Source organism: Heliangelus exortis, chromosome 28, assembly GCF_036169615.1.
Source record: "Heliangelus exortis chromosome 28, bHelExo1.hap1, whole genome shotgun sequence".
NCBI classification, from domain to species: domain Eukaryota; kingdom Metazoa; phylum Chordata; class Aves; order Apodiformes; family Trochilidae; genus Heliangelus; species Heliangelus exortis.
Window position 1 is genome coordinate 3,711,717 of NC_092449.1, and position 19,993 is coordinate 3,731,709.

The 19,993-nt window shown below is 60.8% G+C and overlaps 1 protein-coding gene across 1 annotated transcript; it reads right to left on the reverse strand.

Moving 5' to 3' along the window:
* Window positions 1-6,491: 6,491 nt before the first annotated feature.
* MEF2B (myocyte enhancer factor 2B) lies at window positions 6,492-17,599 on the reverse strand. Its single transcript, XM_071727788.1, is given in 10 exon segments — window positions 6,492-7,345; window positions 7,735-7,825; window positions 7,930-8,023; window positions 8,428-8,573; window positions 9,796-9,922; window positions 10,012-10,064; window positions 10,067-10,139; window positions 10,723-10,926; window positions 11,369-11,448; window positions 17,482-17,599. Coding segments are annotated over 9 exon segments (1,143 nt in total). The 5' UTR covers window positions 11,423-11,448; window positions 17,482-17,599; the 3' UTR covers window positions 6,492-7,044.
* Window positions 17,600-19,993: the final 2,394 nt, after the last annotated feature.

Here is a 19,993-nt window from a genome sequence, read left to right on the forward strand (position 1 = left end):
CCGTGCAGAAATATTCCCCAAAAGACCCGAAGGCTCCGCAAAGATTGGGCTCTCTAAAAAAAGCGTGAATTAAAAGCCCCCCAAACAAACAAACAAAAAAACCCCAATCAAATCCTGCCCTGCCAAGTGCTTCAAAAGAAAAGATGATTTTATATTTATCCCCCCATCGCTTCTGAGCCTGTCTGAGGACACACTCAGCACACACTGAAAACTAATGGCGAGGAGAGTGACTGGAAATCAAAACAAACAAACAAAAAAAAACACCTCTCCCAGTCCAAACTGGGGGCAAACCGTTCCTCCCAGCACCCAGCAGAGATTTCTCCCCGCTCGGGAAATAACGGGGTGCGAATCCCCGCCGTACCCGATCGGGCAGAGCCAGGCGCTTCAATTACAGCCCCAGTTATAATTTTTTTTTTTTTAGGAGGAAAAATAATAATAATAATCCAAAATAGTTATAATTAATTTAATTTATTTTTTTTTTACTTTCTCCAGAAATGCCGAATTCAACCCTGGCCCTTTGGCGTGGAGAATTTAATTTACTTTTTAATTTTTAATTCGACTTTTTTTTTTTTTTCTTGCGGCTGGGATGCAACCAGGCACCAACGCAGGGCTGGGTGGGGGTTGCCACACAACACACCACCCCAACACAAGTTCCCTACACCCCCGCGTCCCTGCTCATCGTTTTTTATTTTTTTTTTTTTCTCCTAAAAAATAGATATAAAAATAAAAATAGTTCCACGCACCGAAACTTCGCTCCAGCAGCCCCTTACCTCGGGCACCGAGAGCAGTCGGCCCCGAGGCTCTAAACCCCGGGGGTGGCTTTTGTGAGTTTGTCGGAGTTTCCCTGGGCTGTCCCCTTTTGTGTCCCATTGCCATCTAGAGGCCCTGATTAATTAATTTCACACCGGAGCTCGGGGAGAAAATTTTCCCACCAAAAAAAAAAAAAAAAAAAAAAAAAAAAAAGAAAAAACAAACCCCGAAAAAACCCAAAACAAAACCAACAAAAAAAAAACACCAAACCATCAAAAAAAAAAAAAAAAAAAAAAGTGGCCGAGGAGATGTGAAACCCCCAGAAAAAAAAAAAAAAAAAAAAAAAAAAGAGAGTCAACATCAAGTTCAACAGCATGCGGGGGGAAAGGGCCTATTTTCCATCACAATCGCGTCTGAGCGGGGGCCGGGCGGGGGGCGGCGGGCGGTGGCCTCCGCGCCCCCTCCGCGCGTTCCCAGGCTCGGAACAATCGCGCTCTGTTTGCCTCGCACATGCCGGCGTTTGGGCACGGAGGCTGCCTTGGGATAACAGGAATAATGAGGAAAGGGGGGGTTGGGGAAAGAAGGGGGTGCGGCGAGTGATGGAGGGTTGGGAAAAAGGGGGTTGGGAGGGGATTCGGGGGGTTTGGGGGGGTGGGAAGTGATGAAACGCGCACCCGGGGACTGTCCGGTCCCGACCTGTTGAGCCCCGGGTGTGAACACCTGGTGGAGTTTATAGGGAAAAAAAGAAAAAAAAAAAAAAAAGTCGGGATGGGCAAAAGGGAATCACCGACTCGGGGGGGTGCGGGGGTCCCCAAAGCCGGGACGGGACGGAGCTGGCTGCCGGAGTGAGGAAGGGGAGACTTTTTTTCTAAGTTTATTCCTTCTGCCCCAGCCCCGGCCGCGGGTTTTCCCACAGCCCCGGGGGAAGCGGGGGTGCCTGTCCCGGGGGAGTGGGGGTGCGTGTCCCGGGGGGCCGGGGCCCGAGGTGGCCGAGGCGGTGGTGGACGTGTCCTGCAACCCAAGCAGCTCGGCTCCGCCGGGCATTGTCCCCACGGAGCCCGTGGCCATTGTTCCCGGCGCTGCGGGAGCTGGAGGGAGGGCAGATTTCCACGCCTCGTCCCCCCCCTCAACCTCGCCCCCCACCCCGACACTCACACCGGGCTGCCGGGACCCTTAATCCTGGAGTGGGGGGGGGAGGGAAAAAGGGCAATAAACACACCACCCACCCACCCCAAAAAGAAAAATCCCCAGGTATGGGGTGAGGCGCGGGGTCCCCCCTCGCAGACTTCATCCAAGTTGGGAGAAGCGGGAAGGGGGGGGGCTGGGGAGCTGCCGGTACCCGCACGGTCTGACCCCTCCGGTGGGCAGCACCGGGTCGCTGCTGGCCCGGTCCGGGGAGTTCAGTGTGGGGCAGGTAGAGGTTGGGGTGGGGGAAGAATAAAAATAATTAAAAAAAAAAAATAAATAAAAAAGCAAAAAAGGAGTGGGGGGGGATTATTTACCTCCCTCCGCACATCTGCATCCATTAATGACTTAGAGCCGCCGGGACACCGGGGCGGGGGCTGGGGGGAAGCGGTACCGGCAGCGGGCAGGACTCGGAGCCCGGAGCCATCCTGGAGATGCGGAGCGCGGCAGAACCGGGATGCGGCTCCCGGAAAGGAGTTCCAGGAGCTGTGGGAAGCGGAGCTCCCCGCGATCACGTTGTCTTTACGTGGGGTTAAACAGATAACGTCTACCCGGGGCTTTAACGCCGGGACAACCCCCCCCAATACACACAAACCCTCTCCAAACCGAACCGGGGCAGCCCCCCGGGCCGCCGCCACCTTGGGGAGGGAGGGGGCGGATTACGCCCAAACATCCATTTTGTCCCTTTTGGAAATGGAGATAGGAGAGAGGAGGGAGAGGGGGGGGAAATGCGCCTTTTTTTTTTTTTTTTTTTTTTTTTTTTTCCTCTTGCTTTCTCCATATTTTACTACGTAAGGCATGACGTCCTCACGTCGGGAGCAGGATAGGTTAGCCCTGCGCTGGGGGGAATGCACCGAGCTAAGGGGGGGGGGGAGAGGGAGGCGGAGGGAGCGGGGGCGGCTCTGGCAGCAGAACCTAAAAATAACGGGGATTTAATTTTTTTTTTTTCCAATATATATATATATGATTATTATAATAATCCGCGTGACCCCGCGGATCCGGCTCCGCACAAGCAGAGGGAGGCAGGGCCCGAACCGGTGTCTCCCCCCACCCCAATCCCCCCGGTACCAACAGGGCTCGGGGCCCGATCCGGAGGGGAAAGTGGGGATTTTTTTGGGGGGGGGGGGTGTCCTCCTGTCTCCCCTCGCCCCGATCCCGGGGTTGCGGCGGGAGGTGGCGGGCGGGCTCCAGCCCCATCCCCCGATTCCGAATCATTCCGTGGAAATGGAGCAGAAATGGGCTATTTTTAAATGAAACTAAAAATCCTCCACCCCAGGTGTTAACACCTCCAAGAGCCGAAGTAACCGGGAGCGCAGCCCCCCTAAAATCTCCCCCCCCTCCCCATCCTTTCCTCCGCCTCACCGGCATTTTCGGAACGCGTTAAAAATCGCTTGTGGCTCCGCAAAGATGCTGGGGGGGGGGAGTGGGTGGGTTTGCACCCCAAATCCAGCCCCGAGGTGAAGATGGGGAAAGGGGCAGACCCCTACTGACCCCCCCGCGGAGCTGGCTCTACAATAAACCCCCGTGTTCCCTGCTACGGAGCCGGTACCGAGCCGCTGCCCGGTGCCGCCCTGGTGCCACAGTCCCCGTTTCAGTCTTGCCCACCCCGGGGACGAGCAGCCCCCAACCCGGTGATGCCAGGGGGGGCCACGGGCTCCCTGCTCTGCTCTAAATCAGCTCCGCTTGTGCATTTCCCCCTTTACGAATATTTCTCCCGGCGGGGGTGGGGGTGGCCGGGACGCTCTGCCCCGACCGCCCCCCGCCCGTCCCGTCCAACCGGGGCTTCCCAGGGGTCCGGCCGGTCCCTTCCAGCTCCGGGCAGGTGGGTGGGGGGAAGTAAAAGGCCCAGTTTGAACGTCAGGTGCTCCAAATCCTCCCACCAGCTCCGAAAGAGCCATCGGTGAGACCCCCGCCCCCGGTGGCATCCTCGAACTTCCCGGTCCCGCGGCCGGCAAAGCCCTCGTGGGCTCCCCGGTACCGATGGGCCCGGTCCCCCCCTCAAAGGTCGGTGGGTTTTTGGGGGGTGGGGTGTAGAACTCCTGATAAGGTTTTGATCAAAAATTCATTAAGAGGCGCTCGGCGCAGCGCCATGAATATTTCAAGGTTTTTGCAAAACAACAACGTGGGTGTTTGGGGAGGATACACGAGTGGGGGGTGGGGGACGACAGCTCCCGGTGCCCGGTTCGGCCCCGGTTTGCTGCGGCGCAGAGGCGAGGAGGATCCCGGGGCTCGTTCCGCCCCGTTACAAGGCGTGAAAATGTTTCGGATAAACCAGGAGCGGGGTCCACCCTCCCGGGGCTGCTCCGCCGTCACGCGTGGCCGTGGGGCCCTATAGGTCGGCACCTCCCCCGGCCCCGCTGCTCCCCGGTAGAGCCGCCTGAGGGGCGGGATGTCCCCTCCCCGGGATGTCCCCTCCCCGGGAACATCGCTGAGACCCCATCCCCACTCGGGATGTCACCCCCTCAGGTAGCTCCACGACCCTGAGAGACCCAGACCATCAGTCCACGCACAGACCTCCCAACCGGAGTTGGGATCCGATGTCACCCCCGGGCTGTGGGGAGGGGACGGTCCCCCCCAGCTAACCCATCCCCCTTTTTCCCAGCACCCTGATAACCCCCAAGATCCCCGCAGCCCCCCAAACCGGGGTGCATGGCCACCACAGCCCCCCCCCCCTCCTCCCCACCCCCAGCAGGGAGGTACCGGTACCGCTCGGGAGACAAAGCCCCTCCGGTTCTGCAGCCCCGAAGCCCAGTGCCCTCCCGGAGCAGCGCAGCCACTCCCCACCATGCTGGGCCTGCAGGGAACTGGGCTTTACTGGGACAACTCCCCGACCAGCTGGGGAAGGGGACAGAAAGCCACAAAGGTGGCCCAGACCCCTCCGGGATGGACCTGGATGGATGGGAAGAGAGGGGGGACAGAGAGAAGGAAAATGTGACACTCTTCTTAGTGCCACCCCGAGGTGTCCTGTCTCTTCCCAGTGTCACCACAAGCACTGTCCCCACACCCCCCAAAAAAAAAATAAAAATAATAATAAAAAAAAAAAAGCTGGGGGGTCTCCAAGTGCCACCTCTGGGTCCATCGCGATGGGGACTCTCGGCAAGGTTGGCAGGGACGTGAGGCTGGGGACAGAGGGGCGACACCAAAGCAGGGCTGGGAGCACCCCAGGACACCCTCCCACCCAGTTTAGGACCAGTTGTAACGGGGCGTTACTGGACCTGCAGGCAGCCGGGGGGGATGCGCGGCTCCGGTCGGCTCCCGGGTCTCCCGCCACTGCCCGCCGGTGTCCCCCGCGGTGGGATGCGACGAATGTCCCGAATGTCCCCAAGAGCCCCAGCCCCTCCTCGGGGCTCACCTCACCCTGACATTTCCTGGAGCTCCTTCTGTGCCAGCGGGTTGCCATAGCAAATCGAAATCTTACAAACAAAACGAGGAGGGGAAGAAAAAAAAAAAAAAAAAAAAAAAAAAGCAAAAAAAAAAAGCTAAAAAAAAGCGCGCCTTATTAGCATATATTCAAATGAGCCGTGCGATAATGCAAACCATAAATCATGGAGTCATTGCTATTCAATCAGTGTCTCTTACCACAGCCCCCAACACTTCCCCCCGGCTGTCTCGTCTCCTCCTGGCAGCCAAAACAACCCTTCCCAGCCCCAAGGGTGGCCCTGGAGGTGACCTGCCAACCCCGGGAGGGGAAACCAGGACCCTGCCCTGGCTCAAAGGGGCTCCTGCAGCCCCTAATCCCGTGTTTGGGATTTCTGGACTCTGCTAAACGGGGCAAACTCCTCCCGGGATTCCTCTCCACCCCACAGGAAGGGTTCAGCAGGGACCCCTATTACTGAGAGACCCCTAACCCAGCCCAACCCCAATTGGGGGTGTCCAGGCAGTGCTGGGGGAAATCCACACCCCCAAAAAAACCCCACAAAACCCAGGAGACAATGGGCAGTTCCAGCTCCTCCATCTCCTCACTCACCTTTCCCCAACGTGACCCTGCAGGCCCCAGGGGATGTTTCCCCACCCCAAGAAACAGAAAATCCCCCAACCCTGAGCTTCAAGAGCTGCAGCTCAACTGAGCTGCTCCCACCCCCCTGTCCCCCTCCCCTCTTTCCCCCACAAGTGCCCATCTTAAGGGCAAAGAAGGGTTTTTTCCTCCTCCCACCCACACCCTGGGCCAGGCTGGGGCCTTTTTGGGGTGTCCCAGGGAGCTGAGGGGTGGGAGCAGCACGGTTGGGCCTCAGGGACCTGGCCAGAGCTGGGGGTGACCCGGGTGTCACCCACTTTGCTGGATTGGTGACCTTGGAGAGGCAGCTCCGAGCTTGGGGACACAGAGGGGACACAGAGGGGACAGAGAGCAGAGCTGAGCAGAAGGGGGGGGTTTCCAGACAGGGGTCACTTCCCCTTTTAAGGGACACTAATGAGGTGCCACCTCATTATCCACCCCCACCAGTGCCCCCTCCCGACCCTAAAAAGCTCACACCAGACACCCCGACACCCCCAGCTCTTTATTGGTGAAAAGAGAATAAATTAAAAACACGCCCTGGGCCTGGGGGGGGGGAAGGGGGGGGAGCACCCACAGCCCCTCCTCACCCATCCCTCCCGCTGCGGGACCCCCGGAGCACCCTCTCTCCCCCCGCCCCGGTTGGGTGCGGGATTGGGCCGGGGTTTGGGGTGAGGGGGGGTGCAGGGCTGGACCCGCTGCTGGTGCTCTCAGTCCTGCTGCCCCCCCGTGGCACTTCCCAGCCATTCCCGCTCGTTGGGGACACTGGAGCACGGGGACAACCGGACAGAAGCCACCGGGCAGGGGATGGGGACAGCGCTCCCTCCCCCCCCGCTCCCCGTGGGGGGGTTCTGGCCTGGCAGGGGGGGCTGGGAAAAGCTCGAAGGAGGGGAGGGCTGGCAGAGTGGGGGGGCTGGGGGGATATCGGGGTGGGGAGGGGGCTTGCCGGGAGCTGCAGCCCCAGGTGGGGGGATCGGGACCCTGCAGGGCACCACTGACCCCCCCCGGCAGCATCGCAAAGGGCACGGGGGGCTTCCCGGGGGGGGGGGGGGGGCTGAGGATGGGGTGAAGTGAGGGGATTCTCCCCCAGTCGTGTCCCCCCCCCTTTTCCCCCCCCGCTATCTCTGCCAGACGTCCAGGGGCTGTGCTCGCCGTGGGGGGGCAGGGACCCTCTGCTCCTCTGCCACGGGCCGGGGGGGTCCCGAGGGGTAGGGGTACCCCTTGGCGTAGTCGTCCCGTTGCTGGAGGTCTCCGGGGCCTCGAGAAACTTCGCTTAGGGAGGCCAAGGGGGTGGGGGGGGGCTGGGGGGTGCCCAGCCCTGGGGAGACCCGTTCTGACTTGATGCTGATGGGTTGGTGCTGGGGGGACGTGCCGGGGGTCGGGGTTGGCTCCTCGGGGGGGACAATCCGGCTGTTGACCCTGGGGTGGGGGGGGGAGGAGGAGTGAGGTTGGGTCTGAACCCCCCCCTTCCCCTCCCTATTGGTGCTGAACACCCCCCCCCCCAAAATCCAGGTCCCAGCTCTGAGCCAGAGGGGCACTGGGCAGGGCTGTGGGGAACCTGGGGACACGGGGGACACGGGGGACACGAGGGACACGGGGGACAGGTCCCCTGTGGAAATCTGGGTGGAAATAGGCGTGGGGGGGGGGGGCAACCCTGTGCACCCCCAGGTTTGGGGTAAAGCTGGAGACCCCCCAAGCACATTAGGTGGGGGCTGCATTTTGGGTGCTGGGAGGTAGCACCCATGGGTGCAGCAGCTCATCCCCACACTCTGTGCCCCCCCTCCCCCTTCTTGCACCCCCATCCTTACCCCAGTGCTGCCATGTCCCGTGGGTGCTGCCACGCGGGGGGGCCGGGCTGCAGGAACCCGGGGGGGGCCGGGGTCTCACCAGCCCCAAATTCTGCTGAGCAGGAGGCCAAGAGTGAGCAGGAGCCAGGAAAGGGGGGGGAATAACAGCCAGGGGGGTGTCCATGCTGTCCCGAGGGTGGGGGGGCCCGGACTTACCTGCCTGGGTGGGGGTGAGGAAGGGGAACCCGGTGAGGCTGCTGCTTGGGGTGAGCACAGGGCTGAGGGTCTGCAGAGTGGGGTACAGAGGCCTCTGAGGGAAATCGGGGTGCCCCCCCATCAGGTGTTATGCTGCTGACCCCCTGGGGGTTGGGGGGGGGGGTCATGACACAGCATCCCTCCCCCTCAGCCCCTCCCCGTGTCCCCCAGAGCCTGGGATGAGGAGGTGGGAGAAGAATTTGGGGACATCCGTGTGGCCCCAGGGACACGGTGATATGGGGGGGGGACACACACATCCTGCTGCCCCCTCCCACGGTGTCACCAGGCATCCTGCACCCACCCCCAGGGGACCCTCATGGCCAGGGGGGGCTCAGCACCCTCCCTGAGCATCAGAGACACCCAAGGTACCCAGAGCCAGCCCCACACACATGGGGTGGGACACCTCCCAGCCACGAGGCCACCACAGAGCCAATGTCCCCCCCCCCCCCCGGCACTCACCACCACGCTGCCACCACTCCGGCCACCAGCTTGGCTACCGTGGCTTTCACCTCGCCGGCCCTCAGCCCCCAGGTAGAGTGGGGGGGGGGTCTTGGTGGCCAGGGCTCGTGTCAGGTTGCCAGCAGGGAAGAGGGGGTAGCCAATACCTGGACAGACAGAGGGACAGGAGGATGCAGGGAGGATGCCCCGAGGGATGTGGGGTCCCTGGGGGGGGGACGACTCTTTGGGGGGGTTGGCCATGGCCTCGGAGTGGTGGCAACAAAGCCACAGCCTCTGAGAGGAGGGAGGTGCTGCTGGGGGGGTGGGGAGGGAGGAAACGAGGAGAGAAGGAAGAGGCTGGGGCCCAGGAAATCCCGCCCCCCCCCGAAGGACCCTGCCGCGGGAAGCACCCTGTCCCTGGAGAGCACCCCATCCCTGGAGGGAACCTCATCCTTGTAGAGCACCCCATCCCTGGAGAGCACCCCATCCTTGTAGAGCACCCCATCCCTAGAGAGCAGCCAGTCCTTGGAGAGAACCCCATCCCTAGGGAGCACCCCATCCCTGGAGAGCACCCCATCCCTAAAGAGCACCCCATCCCCAGGGAGCACTCTATCTCTGGAGAGCACCCCATCCTTGTAGAGCACCCCATCCCTGGAGAGCAGACAGTCCTTTGAGAGAACCCCATCCCTAGGGAGCACCCCATCCCTAGGGAGCACCCCATCCCTGGAGAGAACCCCATCCTAGAGAGCACCCCATCCCTGGAGAGCAGCCAGCCCTGGAGAGAACCCCATCCCTGGAGAGAACCCCATCCCTAGGGAGCACCCCATCCCTGGAGAAAACCCCATCCCTGGAGAGCACCCCATCCCTAGGGAGCACCCTATCCCTGGACAGCACCCCATTCTTGAAGAGCACCCCATCCCTGGGGGGCACCCCATCCCTGGCTCTCCAGGGAGCAGCCAGGACCTCCTGCAGGGACACCCAGCGTGCCAGGGACCACCACGCTGTCCCCCTCCCGGGACACGGGGGTGCTGCACCCCACATCCCACCCCATAATGCTCAGCTACCCCTGTGCCACCCCCTCAGCCCCTGGGGGGGGGATTTCCCGTGCTCAAGCCCCAAGCATCATTTTTTCCATCTGCTTTGTTGCTGCGTGGCCTCGGAGACACTCGTGTCCCTGTCACCCCCCATCTCACACGGGGTGCCCAAGTGGGGTGCCCGGTAGGGGGGACACAGGGGCCGGTGTTGCCAGAGCTGCTCCCTACCCACGCCCCAAATCCCCGGGAGATGCTGCCAGAGGAGCTTTACACGAGGTACCCGGCCGGGAAAATCCCTGCGGGGACAGCGAGGACACGGCAGGGACCTTCCCCCCCGGACCCCCCCTCTGGGTACCTGGGGGTAAAGGTCCCGGTGAGCGTCCCGGTGGCTTCGGTGCTGCCGGTTTGAAGGTGGGTGGGCGACCTTGGCTTTGGGGGGAGGCACTGGGGCTGCCCAGGGGACATTCGGTGGCCTCTGGGTTCTGCGGGGACGAGGGGAGGTGAGGGAGGAGGAGGAAGAGGAGGGGACAATGGGACCGTCGGGGACACCGTGGGGACGGCAGCGACTCACGTAGAACCGGGGCCGGGGCCCCGCCAGGTCCGAGCCCTCGCTCAGCCTCCGCCCTTGTCCCCGGGGTCCGTCCCGTCCTCCAGCTCCAGCTCGGGGGTCTCCAGCCCCAGCCCCTTGCGCTTGAGGGTCTGGGAAGGGAAAAAGGGGGGGAAAGTGGGGGGTGAAGGGCAGGAGGATGAGGAGCAGGAGGATGAGGAGCAGGAGGATGAGGAGCAGGAGGATGAGGAGCAGAGGGAGGGAGAAGTAGGGGGATGAAGGGCAGGAGGATGAGGAGCAGGGGGGATGAGGAGCAGGAGGATAAAGAGCAGGGGGAGATGAAGAACAAGGGCTATGAGGAGCAGGGGATGAGGAACAGGGGGGATGAAGAGCAGGGGGATGAGGAACAGGGGATGAGGAACAGGAGGGGATGAAGAGCAGGGGATGAGGAGCAGGGGGATGAGGAACAGGGGGGATGAAGAGCAGGGGATGAGGAACAGGGGATGAGGAACAGGAGGGGGATGAAGAGTAGGAGGATGAGGAGCAGGGGGATGAGGAACAGGGGCGATGAAGAGCAGGGGGATGAGGAGCAGGGGGGGATGAAGAGCAGGGGGATGAGGAGAAGGGGGGGATGAAGAGCAGGAAGACGAGGAGCAGGAGCGGATGAGGAGCAGGGGGTGGTGAGGAGGGTCCCGTACCCACCCTGGCTCCTCCCCCGAACTTTTTGCTCCCTACCTGGAGGATGTCGGAGTTGGTCCTGCTCTCGTGGGGCTCGCTGTACTCGGTGTACTTGAGCAGAACCCGGTCCATGTCGGTGCTGGCGTACTGGAAGAGGCGGTTGGTGCTGTTGAAGATGATGAGGGCGATCTCGCAGTCGCAGAGGACACTCAGCTCGTACGCCTTCTTCATCAGCCCGAATTTCCGCTTGGTGAAGGTCACCTGGGGGCGGGGGGACGAAGGGGGGGGGAGGGGATGCTGCCCGCCAGGATCCCCCGATCCAGCCCTTCCCGGCAGCCCGAAAGCTGCGGAGGGACTTTTGGTGGAGCGATGGGATGAGGAGGGAACGGCCTTAAACTGGGGGAGGTTGGACATTCGGAAGAAATTTTTAGGGGTGAGGTTGCCCCCAGAAGCTGTGGCTGCCCCATCCCTGGTGGTGTTGAAGTTTGGAGCAAGCTGGGCTGCTGGGAGGTGTCCCTGCTCCTGGTGTTGGTTCTGGATGAGCTTTAAGGTCCCTTCCGACCCAAACTAGGCTGGAGTTCTATAAAATCCTCCTCCTGTGTCCCCAAGCCCCCCTGGTTCTGGAGGATGTAGCACCCATGAAAAAAATGGGAGCAGAGCCCTCCGTGGCTCCCTGTGCCCCTCCCCTCCCAGAGGGTCCTACCTGCCGGTTCCGTTGATCCAGTATCCGGCTGATCTGGATTTTTTTCCGGCCCATTTTCACCTCCTACCCTCGAGGAGGGGCTGGAAGAGAATGAGAAAACCCTGAAAACCCCTGGAGCCCAGGCTTGAGCTGAGCGAGCATCCGCCCCAGCCCCACAGGGGCCTCTTCACCCCTCTGGCTGCCAAAAATAAATTAAAAAAAAAAAAAAAAAAAAAAAAAAAGTTTTGGGGAGAAGTTTTGGGGAGAAGTTTCTTTTTTTTTTTATCCAGATTTTTTTTTTAAATCCAGATTTTTTTTTTATCCAGATTTTTTTTTTTAATCCAGATTTTTTTTTTTAATCCAGATTTTTTTTTTTTTTTTCAAATCCAGATTTATTTTTTTTTAACCCAGTGTTACCCCATCACCCTCAACCCAGCCCCGGGGACCCCAGGAACCTGCATGTGCTGTCCCCAGAGCTGTGGTGTGGTGGTGCCAGGTCCCTGGCTGGCAGCAGGGGATCAGCCCAGCACCCACCCAAAGCACCCAAAGCTCCCACCCTGGCCTGGGTGCTGCTGCTGGTGCACCCCAGCCAGGCAGGGTGGTTATAAGGGAGGTCGGGCTGGCTGCAGGGAGGGTCTTGACAACAAAAGGGCTGGGTTTAGGTTCGAGGTTATTTTTATTTTTCTTTTTTTTTTCTTTTTTTCTTCTCCTCTAACACGAGCAGACTAAATTTGACCCCCGCCATTCACGGGTCAGGAAGTGGCTGGATGAAAAGTGAAACCACCCACCCACCTCTCCAGACCATGGGAGCCAGAGAGGGCTCGAGGGAGGGACCCTGCATCCCCTCCCCAGGGCTGTGACACCCCCTGGCCACCCCTCTGCGACCCCAGGGACTTAATTCCTGCCCCCAGCACCCCAAAACCCCATTGGGGTGTCCCCCAGTGCCACTGCACCCATGGGTGGCATCAACTCCCTCCCAGTGGCACCCACCCTCTTCACCCCACTGTGGGTGCAGAGCTGGGCCAGCTCTGTCCCCTCTGTCCCCAAACCATGGCCACGGGGCAAGAGTTGAGCTGAGAAGGTCAAAAAATTGGGAGCTTTGTGCTGTGGCACCCCGGGACCCCCCCTCCTGAGCCCACCCAGCAGCTTCCCCTTTGCTCGGGGAGCACCCCAGGGGTGCAGGGTGGGGATTTGGGTGCCCCAGCTTGTCCTGCTTCCCCCTCCTCAAGCCCGTTGCCATTTTACCATCTTGCTCAGCCTCTATATTTAGCTGATCAAAACTAATTTTAATTTCTGGAAGGAAATCGTGCTGCCGTTCCCACGGCCCCGCTGCCACCCTGGGGCCCAGAGCCCACGCAAGAAAGACACCAAGGTACAGGATGGGTGCTGAGACCCCCCCTGACCCCACCCCCGAAAGAAAAAAAAAACCAAAAAAACCCAACGATTCCCTGGTGAAAAAAACCCCAAAGATTTTCCCAACCGTTCTCGCTGCCCTCCCAGCACTGACACCTGAGGCCAAACGGATCCACGAGTGGGGGAAAACTCCCCCCTGCCCACCCCCACCCATAACTTGGGGTGCAGCGAGAGGAGCTGTTCCTGGGGGGCAGCTGGGTTTGGGTCTGGGGGTGCTCACCTGGCTGTGAACCCCCCCATCCCTGCACAACCTCAGCCCAACCTCTGCTTTTTATTTTATTTTATTTTTAAGGCTCCAGGGACTTAAGGGACAAAAGGATGGGGGTGTCCCCCCCACCCCCATCTCCAGTGGGGACATCAAATGCTGCCAAGGCCAATCCTGGGAGTGCGGCCAGGAGGGTCCCAGCACCCATGGGTGATGGTGCAGGGGTGCTGGGGGTGGGTATTGGCACCCCCAGGGTCCTGGGGGAGTCCCAGCACCCCCAGGGTGATGCTGTGAGGGTTCCAGGGGGTCCCTGCACCCATGGAATGATGCTGTGAGGATCCTGGAGGGTCCCAGCACCCCCAGGGTGATGCTGTGAGGGTCCCAGGGGGTCCCAGCACCCATAGGGTGATGCTGTGAGGGTCCCAGGGGGTCCCAGCACCCATAGGGTGACTCTGCAGGTGTTCCAGGAGGTTACCAGCACCTATAGGGTGATGCTGTGAGGGTCCCAGGGGTCCCAGCACCCACAGGATGATGCTGTGAGGATATTGGAGGATCCCAGCACCTACAGGGTGATGCTGTGAGGGTTCCAGGGGGTCCCTGCACCCATAGAATGATGCTGTAAGGATCCTGGAGGGTCCCAGCACCCCCAGGGTGATGCTATGAGGGTCCCAGGGGGTCCCAGCACCCATGGAATGATGCTGTGAGGGTCCCAGGGGAGTCCCAGCACCCCCAGGATGATGCTGTGAGGGTCCCAGGGGGTCCCAGCACCCATAGGGTGACTCTGCAGGTGTTCCAGGAGGTTACCAGCACCTATAGGGTGTTGCTGTCGGGGTCCCAGGGGGTCCCAGCACCCACGGGGCAATACTACAGGGACCTCAAAATAGCAGAATGGGGGGGAGGGGGGAGGAAGAAGAAGGAGAGAGGAAGGAAGAAGGAGAGAGGAAGCAGCAGCCACAGCACCCGTGGGTTGGGGGAGCTGGGGACCCAGAGCAGGGTGACCATGGGCTGGGTTGGGGGCAGCTGATCGGGGGGGGGATCCCGCAGAGGGGGGGCTCTGTGGGAAAACCACGGGAGACCTGGTGCGAGAGGCGGGGTGGTTTCACCAGCCAGCCCTCCCCGAGCAGCTCGGCACAGCTCTGATCCTTTGGGGACGTCACCTCGGCCACCACAGCCACGCGGGACCCACGGGGACACGAGCAGCCCTGGCACTGCCACCAAACCCCCAGGCCGGGGGGGCTCCTGGGGCGGGATGAGGGACGGTCCGGGAGCGGGGTACGAGGCGTCTGGGCTGGCTGTCCCCACTGTCCCTTGTCCCTCGGCCACCGCAGTGCGGCAGAACGAGGGCTTCGGGTCCCTCCCGGCCCCCCCGGAGAGGTATCAAGGGTTGGGAGGGGACGGGGAGGGAGTTTCAGGCTGGATTTTAATTGCCAGGCTGGGTGATCAGGAGATAAAGGGCTGCGGGGGATTATCGGGGATGTGCAGGATGGGGGGGGCAGGGAGGTGGCATCCTCCAAACTTGTCCCCAAGGTTGGGGACAGCGATGAGGGAGCCCCCAAAGGAGCATCGAGGAGCGTGGTTTGGGGTGCTGAACCCAGGGAACCCCCAAACCTTCAAGTTCAGGAGGGGTTAATCCCAATTTTTAGCCTTTCCCACCAATTCCCAACCTCCCAAAGGGCTCCTGAGGAGCCCCCCTCGACGGCGGAGATGGAGCCCCCCCCCCCCTCTTTCAGCCATCCTGGGGACAAAAAAAGCCAACAAAACCCAGCTCAACCCGAGCTCTCCAGCCCTCAGAAGTGGGGTTTGGGGTTTTTTGGGTTTTTTTATTGGAGAGAGGAGGTTTTTCCCCCACCCCTACCCCTCCCCTCCCTCCCACACCTCCTTATCTTTACCCCCCGGCTCTCTGCTCGTTTTCCCCTCCCCACCGGGCGAGCTCTCACCCCGACCCCATCCCCCCTGAGGTTTAGAATTAACTCCTCTACATCTTTAGGGGTCATTTGCATCCTGCCCGAGCCTACAAACTTCCTATCCCAGCTCCTAATTAACGCCCTGAGACGGAGCCAACCCCAAGAGAACGATGTGAGGGGGGGGTTGGTTGGTTTTGGGGTTTTTTTTGGGTTTTTGGTTTTTTTTTTTCCATGGGATGCTCCAAGTGGTACCAGAGGGTGGATCCAGGACCTCTTTTCCATCGCCAAAATAATAATTCCGTTGTCATGGAGAAATCAGGGGGGTGTTAGGGGAGAACCCCAGGTCAAGGTCTCCAAGCCCCAAGTTTCTCAGCCTCCCACCTGGCCCAGGGAGAAATTCAGAAGGAAAAGGCCCTTTTCACCAAATTATGGGCATTTTGCTGGAAATTTAAAAGCTGGAGGTGGATGGGTAGAAATAGGGGGGGAGGAGAGCAGTCAAGTGAGTACCTGTGGTCAGCACTGGGCAGGTTCCAAAAACCAGTCTGGGGGGGCAGAAACTCCATTAAAGTGGGAGAAAAAGAGGTTTTATTCCATCTTTTAGAGGGGAAAACCTGAGCAGGAAAATCCCTGGGGTGGGGAAGGGGGGGAACCAGGCCAGATACTGCAATGGGTTTGAAATGGGGCTGGAGCCCCATTAGGGGGGGCCTGGTGCTGGGACCCCCGTGGGTCACATCCAGCCAGGCTTCCAGGGGGGCTGTTTTGGAAGCCAAAAATGCCCAAGATTTCTTCCTGGGGGGTTGTCAGGGTTTTTCTAGGTTGTTGAAACAGCTCTCCAGTCCAAACCAGAGAGCCCTGGGGTGGGGACTGGGTGCTGCAGGGGGACATCAGGGTGCTGAGGATGAGGGGGTCACCTCCACTATGGGGTCCCCCATCTCCTGAGCATCACCCAGCAAAGTCCCCAAGGGAAATTTGACTCGATTTGTCCCCCCCCCAAGCTCCTCCTGAGCTGGGGGACACTCGGCTGCCACCCAGCCCTGGGTCCATCCCATTTGGGGTGACACAGACCGAAAGTGCCACTGCTGGGTGCTGCTGGGTGAAGCCCAGCAATGGGTGGAGGCTTTTTGGTTCCTAAATGACTGTGAAAGTCTGACCCCCCCCAAAAAAAAAAAAAAAAAAACGAGGCAGAGGGACACATGGAACCCAGACCACCTTTTCCTGCTCGGTGTTGGCAGCACCAAGAGGAAAAAAAAAAAAAAAAAAACAACTCACATCCCACCCAGGGCAGGGAAATTATTCCCAGAAGCTGCTGATTGCTGGCCTGAGCCCATCCCCGTGGCATCAGGGCTTCGTGCCTTACAAACCTGGGTTGATCCAGGAAATCCTCCTGTGATTCTCGTGAAAAGGAGGGAAATCCAAGGGGTTTAAATACAGTCATCCCTCCCCATCCCTTCTGGGATCCCTGGGGCTAGTGGGGAATCCCCGTCCTGCACCATGCAGGTTTTCCTTCCGTGGGGGGCTGGGGGGTCTCCTCAGTGCCCTGGGCTTGGAGAGGAGTGGGAATGTTCCCCTTAAATCCAACCTGGGGCCCGCAGCTCCATCCCCAATCCTTCTCCCCCACTGAGCTCCACGGGGCTCCCCCACGTCACCCGTGTCGTGGAAAAGCTGGGTCACGTCTGCTCCCTTCCTAACTGTCCCCCCCCCCCCCCCAGGACAGGTCCCTGGTGTCACCCTCTGGCTGCCACCTGAATTCGTCACCACCCAAACCCCAGGGGTGGCAGCTGGGGGGAATTTTCCCTTATTAAAAAAATGAAGCCTCAGGCGAGCAGCAGGAGCCACCTCGCTCTCCACCAGGTGACAAAGGGACGTGCCACCCGCGGCCACCAGCCAGGCTCCGGTGACACCAACCCTGTCCCGGGGGTGGCAGCTCGGGGGAATTTTCCCTTATTAAAAAAATGAAGCCCCTGGCGAGCAGCAGGAGCCACCTCACTCTCCACCAGGTGACAAAGGGACGTGCCACCCGCGGCCACCAGCCACAGCCACCCCAGCCCTGGCCCGGGGGTGTCCCAGCCCCGCGTCACCTCAGCCGACAGCTCCGTGCCTCAGTTTCCCCTCAACCCCAGCACTTGAAGGCCTGGGCGGACCCGGGAGGCGGCCGGGGATGGGGGGGGGGGACAGGGACAGGGCGGCTGCCACCCAGGCTGCACTTTTGGGTTAAACCCGGGCGTTCCTCCCTGCACAGAGAGGAGTAAAAATAACCGGGCCGAGCGCGGCGCAAACCGCAGGCTTTTTATAGCCCTCCATCCCCAGACAGCGGGGCGGGGGAACGGGGGCTCAGCCGGGCCCCGGGCAGCCCTCGGGGCGCCGAACCGCCCGCACCGACACCTCCCCGGGACCGGCCCAGCTCCCCGAGTCCGCGCGTCCCGTCGGGGCGAGAGGCGGAGTGCGTGGGGCCACCCGCAACCCCGTGAGGACTCGGGGATGGGGCACGGGGAGTGCGGCAGCCACCGCTCTCCCCGCCTCCCCGGTACCGGTGGTACCGGAGCGGAACTTCCAACCCTCCCGAGGGTGCGGGATCCTTCTCCCCGCACCGGGACACGCACCGGGACACGCACCTGGACGCGGGCTCTCCGTCCTCGGCAGCTCCCGCCGAATGGGCCGCGGGTGCCCGGCTCCGGTGCCGGTCCAAATCCCGGTGCCGGTCCCGATCCCTGTTCCCAGCGCTGCCCGTTGCCAGCTCGAGCCGCGCCGTCCACATTTGCATAACCCCGCCCATTCCGGATGGATATTTGCATATGGGCGTCGGGCTCTCTCGCTATTGGTGGGTTTTGGTGTGTGATTTGCATATCCCCGCCCATAACGGGGAAAGGGGCGGGGCGAAGGTGGCGGGCAGGGGAGATGCGGGGGTGAGGATTGGGACATTTCGGGCGCTGGAATGGGGGGAAATTGGGATTTAGGAGGAGGATGAGGGGATTTTCGGGGCTTGGATGAGGGGTTCGGGCAGGGAGGACGTGGGTGAGCCCGTGGGAATTCGGGGGGTGGGATGGAGGTGAAGTTTTTGGGGGGGCCTCAGGGGGATGCTGTGCCCTCACCCACTCAGGCTCCGGATGAGATGGGGGAACCTGAGTCTGACCCACAAAAAAATCCCCGAGCCCCAGCTTGGATTCAGGGGACCCCCCCAGCACTGCCAGCCCCCTCGAGTACAGGATTGGGGGGTCCCTGGGGTCTCCAAGGTCCCCAAGGGCCCAGGGACAGCCCAGTAAAAAATAAACCTCACCAGCATGAAAGCCACCACTGGTTTCCAGTTTGGAAAGGAGTCACCCAACCTGCTCCCTTTTTGGTTTTGGCTTTTATTTTTAAATATCTTTAAATCTTTTTCTTTTTATAAATGAAGTGCCCCCCACTTTGGACCCCTTGTCCCCGTGCTGTCACCCTGAGCCACAGTGACACAACCTGGGGGACACCGTGAGGAGGTGCCCGGGGATGCTGAGCAAAACCTCCCTATGGCAGCTGGGGACAAAAAAACCCAAAAAAACCCCAACCCGATCCCACTGTTGTCCCCCAAAGGCAGCACGGAGCAGGGGGACAGGTCCTGGTGACACCTGGGACAATCCAGTGCTGTCCCCACTCCCAGCCTGGGGGAGGTGGCAGAATCCTGCTCTGTGCTGGAGCATCCCGAGGGGGGAGCAGAGAACTCGGGTGGCTGTGGAACCTCTGTCTGGAAACCTTTGGAGATGACTCCGTGGGGACTTTGCAGAGGAAAGGGAGGTGGATGCTGCTCCGTGACCTGGTGTCCAGGAGGGTGGGATTCCCACAGGGAATATCCCTGTTCACTGGTGCAATTCCCGAGCTCCCACTATGTGAGTGGAGCCTTCCAGGCTGCAGGTGGGAAGGGGGTCAGGAAGAGCTGCCTGGAAATCAGGTCCCACCCCAGCCCCACGTGGAGGGGACACGTCCTTCCAGCCCCGCCAGGCCAAGGGTCCTGTTCCAACCCTTGGGAATTCGGGAAGAGGGGCTGGAGAGGCAGGGATGCAGGAGCAGGCTCTCTGTTGAGGCTGCTGGCAGGGGACGCATCTTTCTTAAATCAGCTTTGAAAGCTCGTGATTTATAGAGGGCTTCAGAGTGCAATTATCAGGCTGTTAATTAGCCCCGCTCATAATCTTAATTGATCCTGAAGAGGAGGTGGGAGGGGGAGCAGAAGTGCCAGAGCAGAGCAGAGCAGCTGCAAAGCCTGAGGCAACACATCTGGATGCCCCATCCTGCCCTGGCACAGGGTTTGGGGACACTCAGGGTGACCCTTTGCCTGCCCGGGGTTTGGGACCTCCCTACTTGTCCCCTCGCATCCACCTCGGGGCTTTTTTTCCAGCCATAGCAGCAGAACCCACTGCTTGGGGACCCCCAGGGTCAGGGGTGCCCGGGCCGGGCTGCTCCCCAGCAGCTTGAAAGCTTTGAGCTCCCTCTTGAGGTCCTTCCTGCCTCCAAATCCTGGGGTTTTGGGGAGCCAGAATTTCTGGGAGCAAAGGGCTGAGCCCCCCACCCCAAGTGCCACGGGGCTGAGCTCTGTCCCCTCTCCCATCCACAGGGAAACCGGTACCGGGAGCTGGTGTGGGGACATCGGGCCAAACCCCAGTGGCGTTTGGGGACCGACATCATCCACCTCCTCCTCCCCCCCCCCCCCAGAGCAAAAAAAAAAATGCAAACAGAGCTGGAAAGGAGCCGGGAGCCAAACCCCACTCTGCCTGCCAAGGCCAACAACACCGACTTCCAAAATAGCCCCGGGTCCCACACGGCTCCGGGCGGAGCTGAGGGTGCCAGCAGGAACCACCCACGCGGGATGGGAAGGCCAGGAGGGCCACAACCCTGCCAGACAGAGAGGCCACCCCCGGCCAGGTCCCACAGCCAGGCTCGGGCACCGACCCAAGAGCTGATGCCACCAGGCTGGAAGAGTTGGTGTCACACCCTGTCCCCTGGCAGAGTCCCCAAAACAGCCGAGGAAAAGCCCGGTCCCGGTGTCCCCTCGTCTCTGACACGGGAGACGTGGGTGTTCCGGGGGGTGGCTATGAGTGGGGAACCCCCTGCCTCAGTTTCCCCGCTGCTCCCGAGGTGCGGGGTCTTTCCCAAGGTATC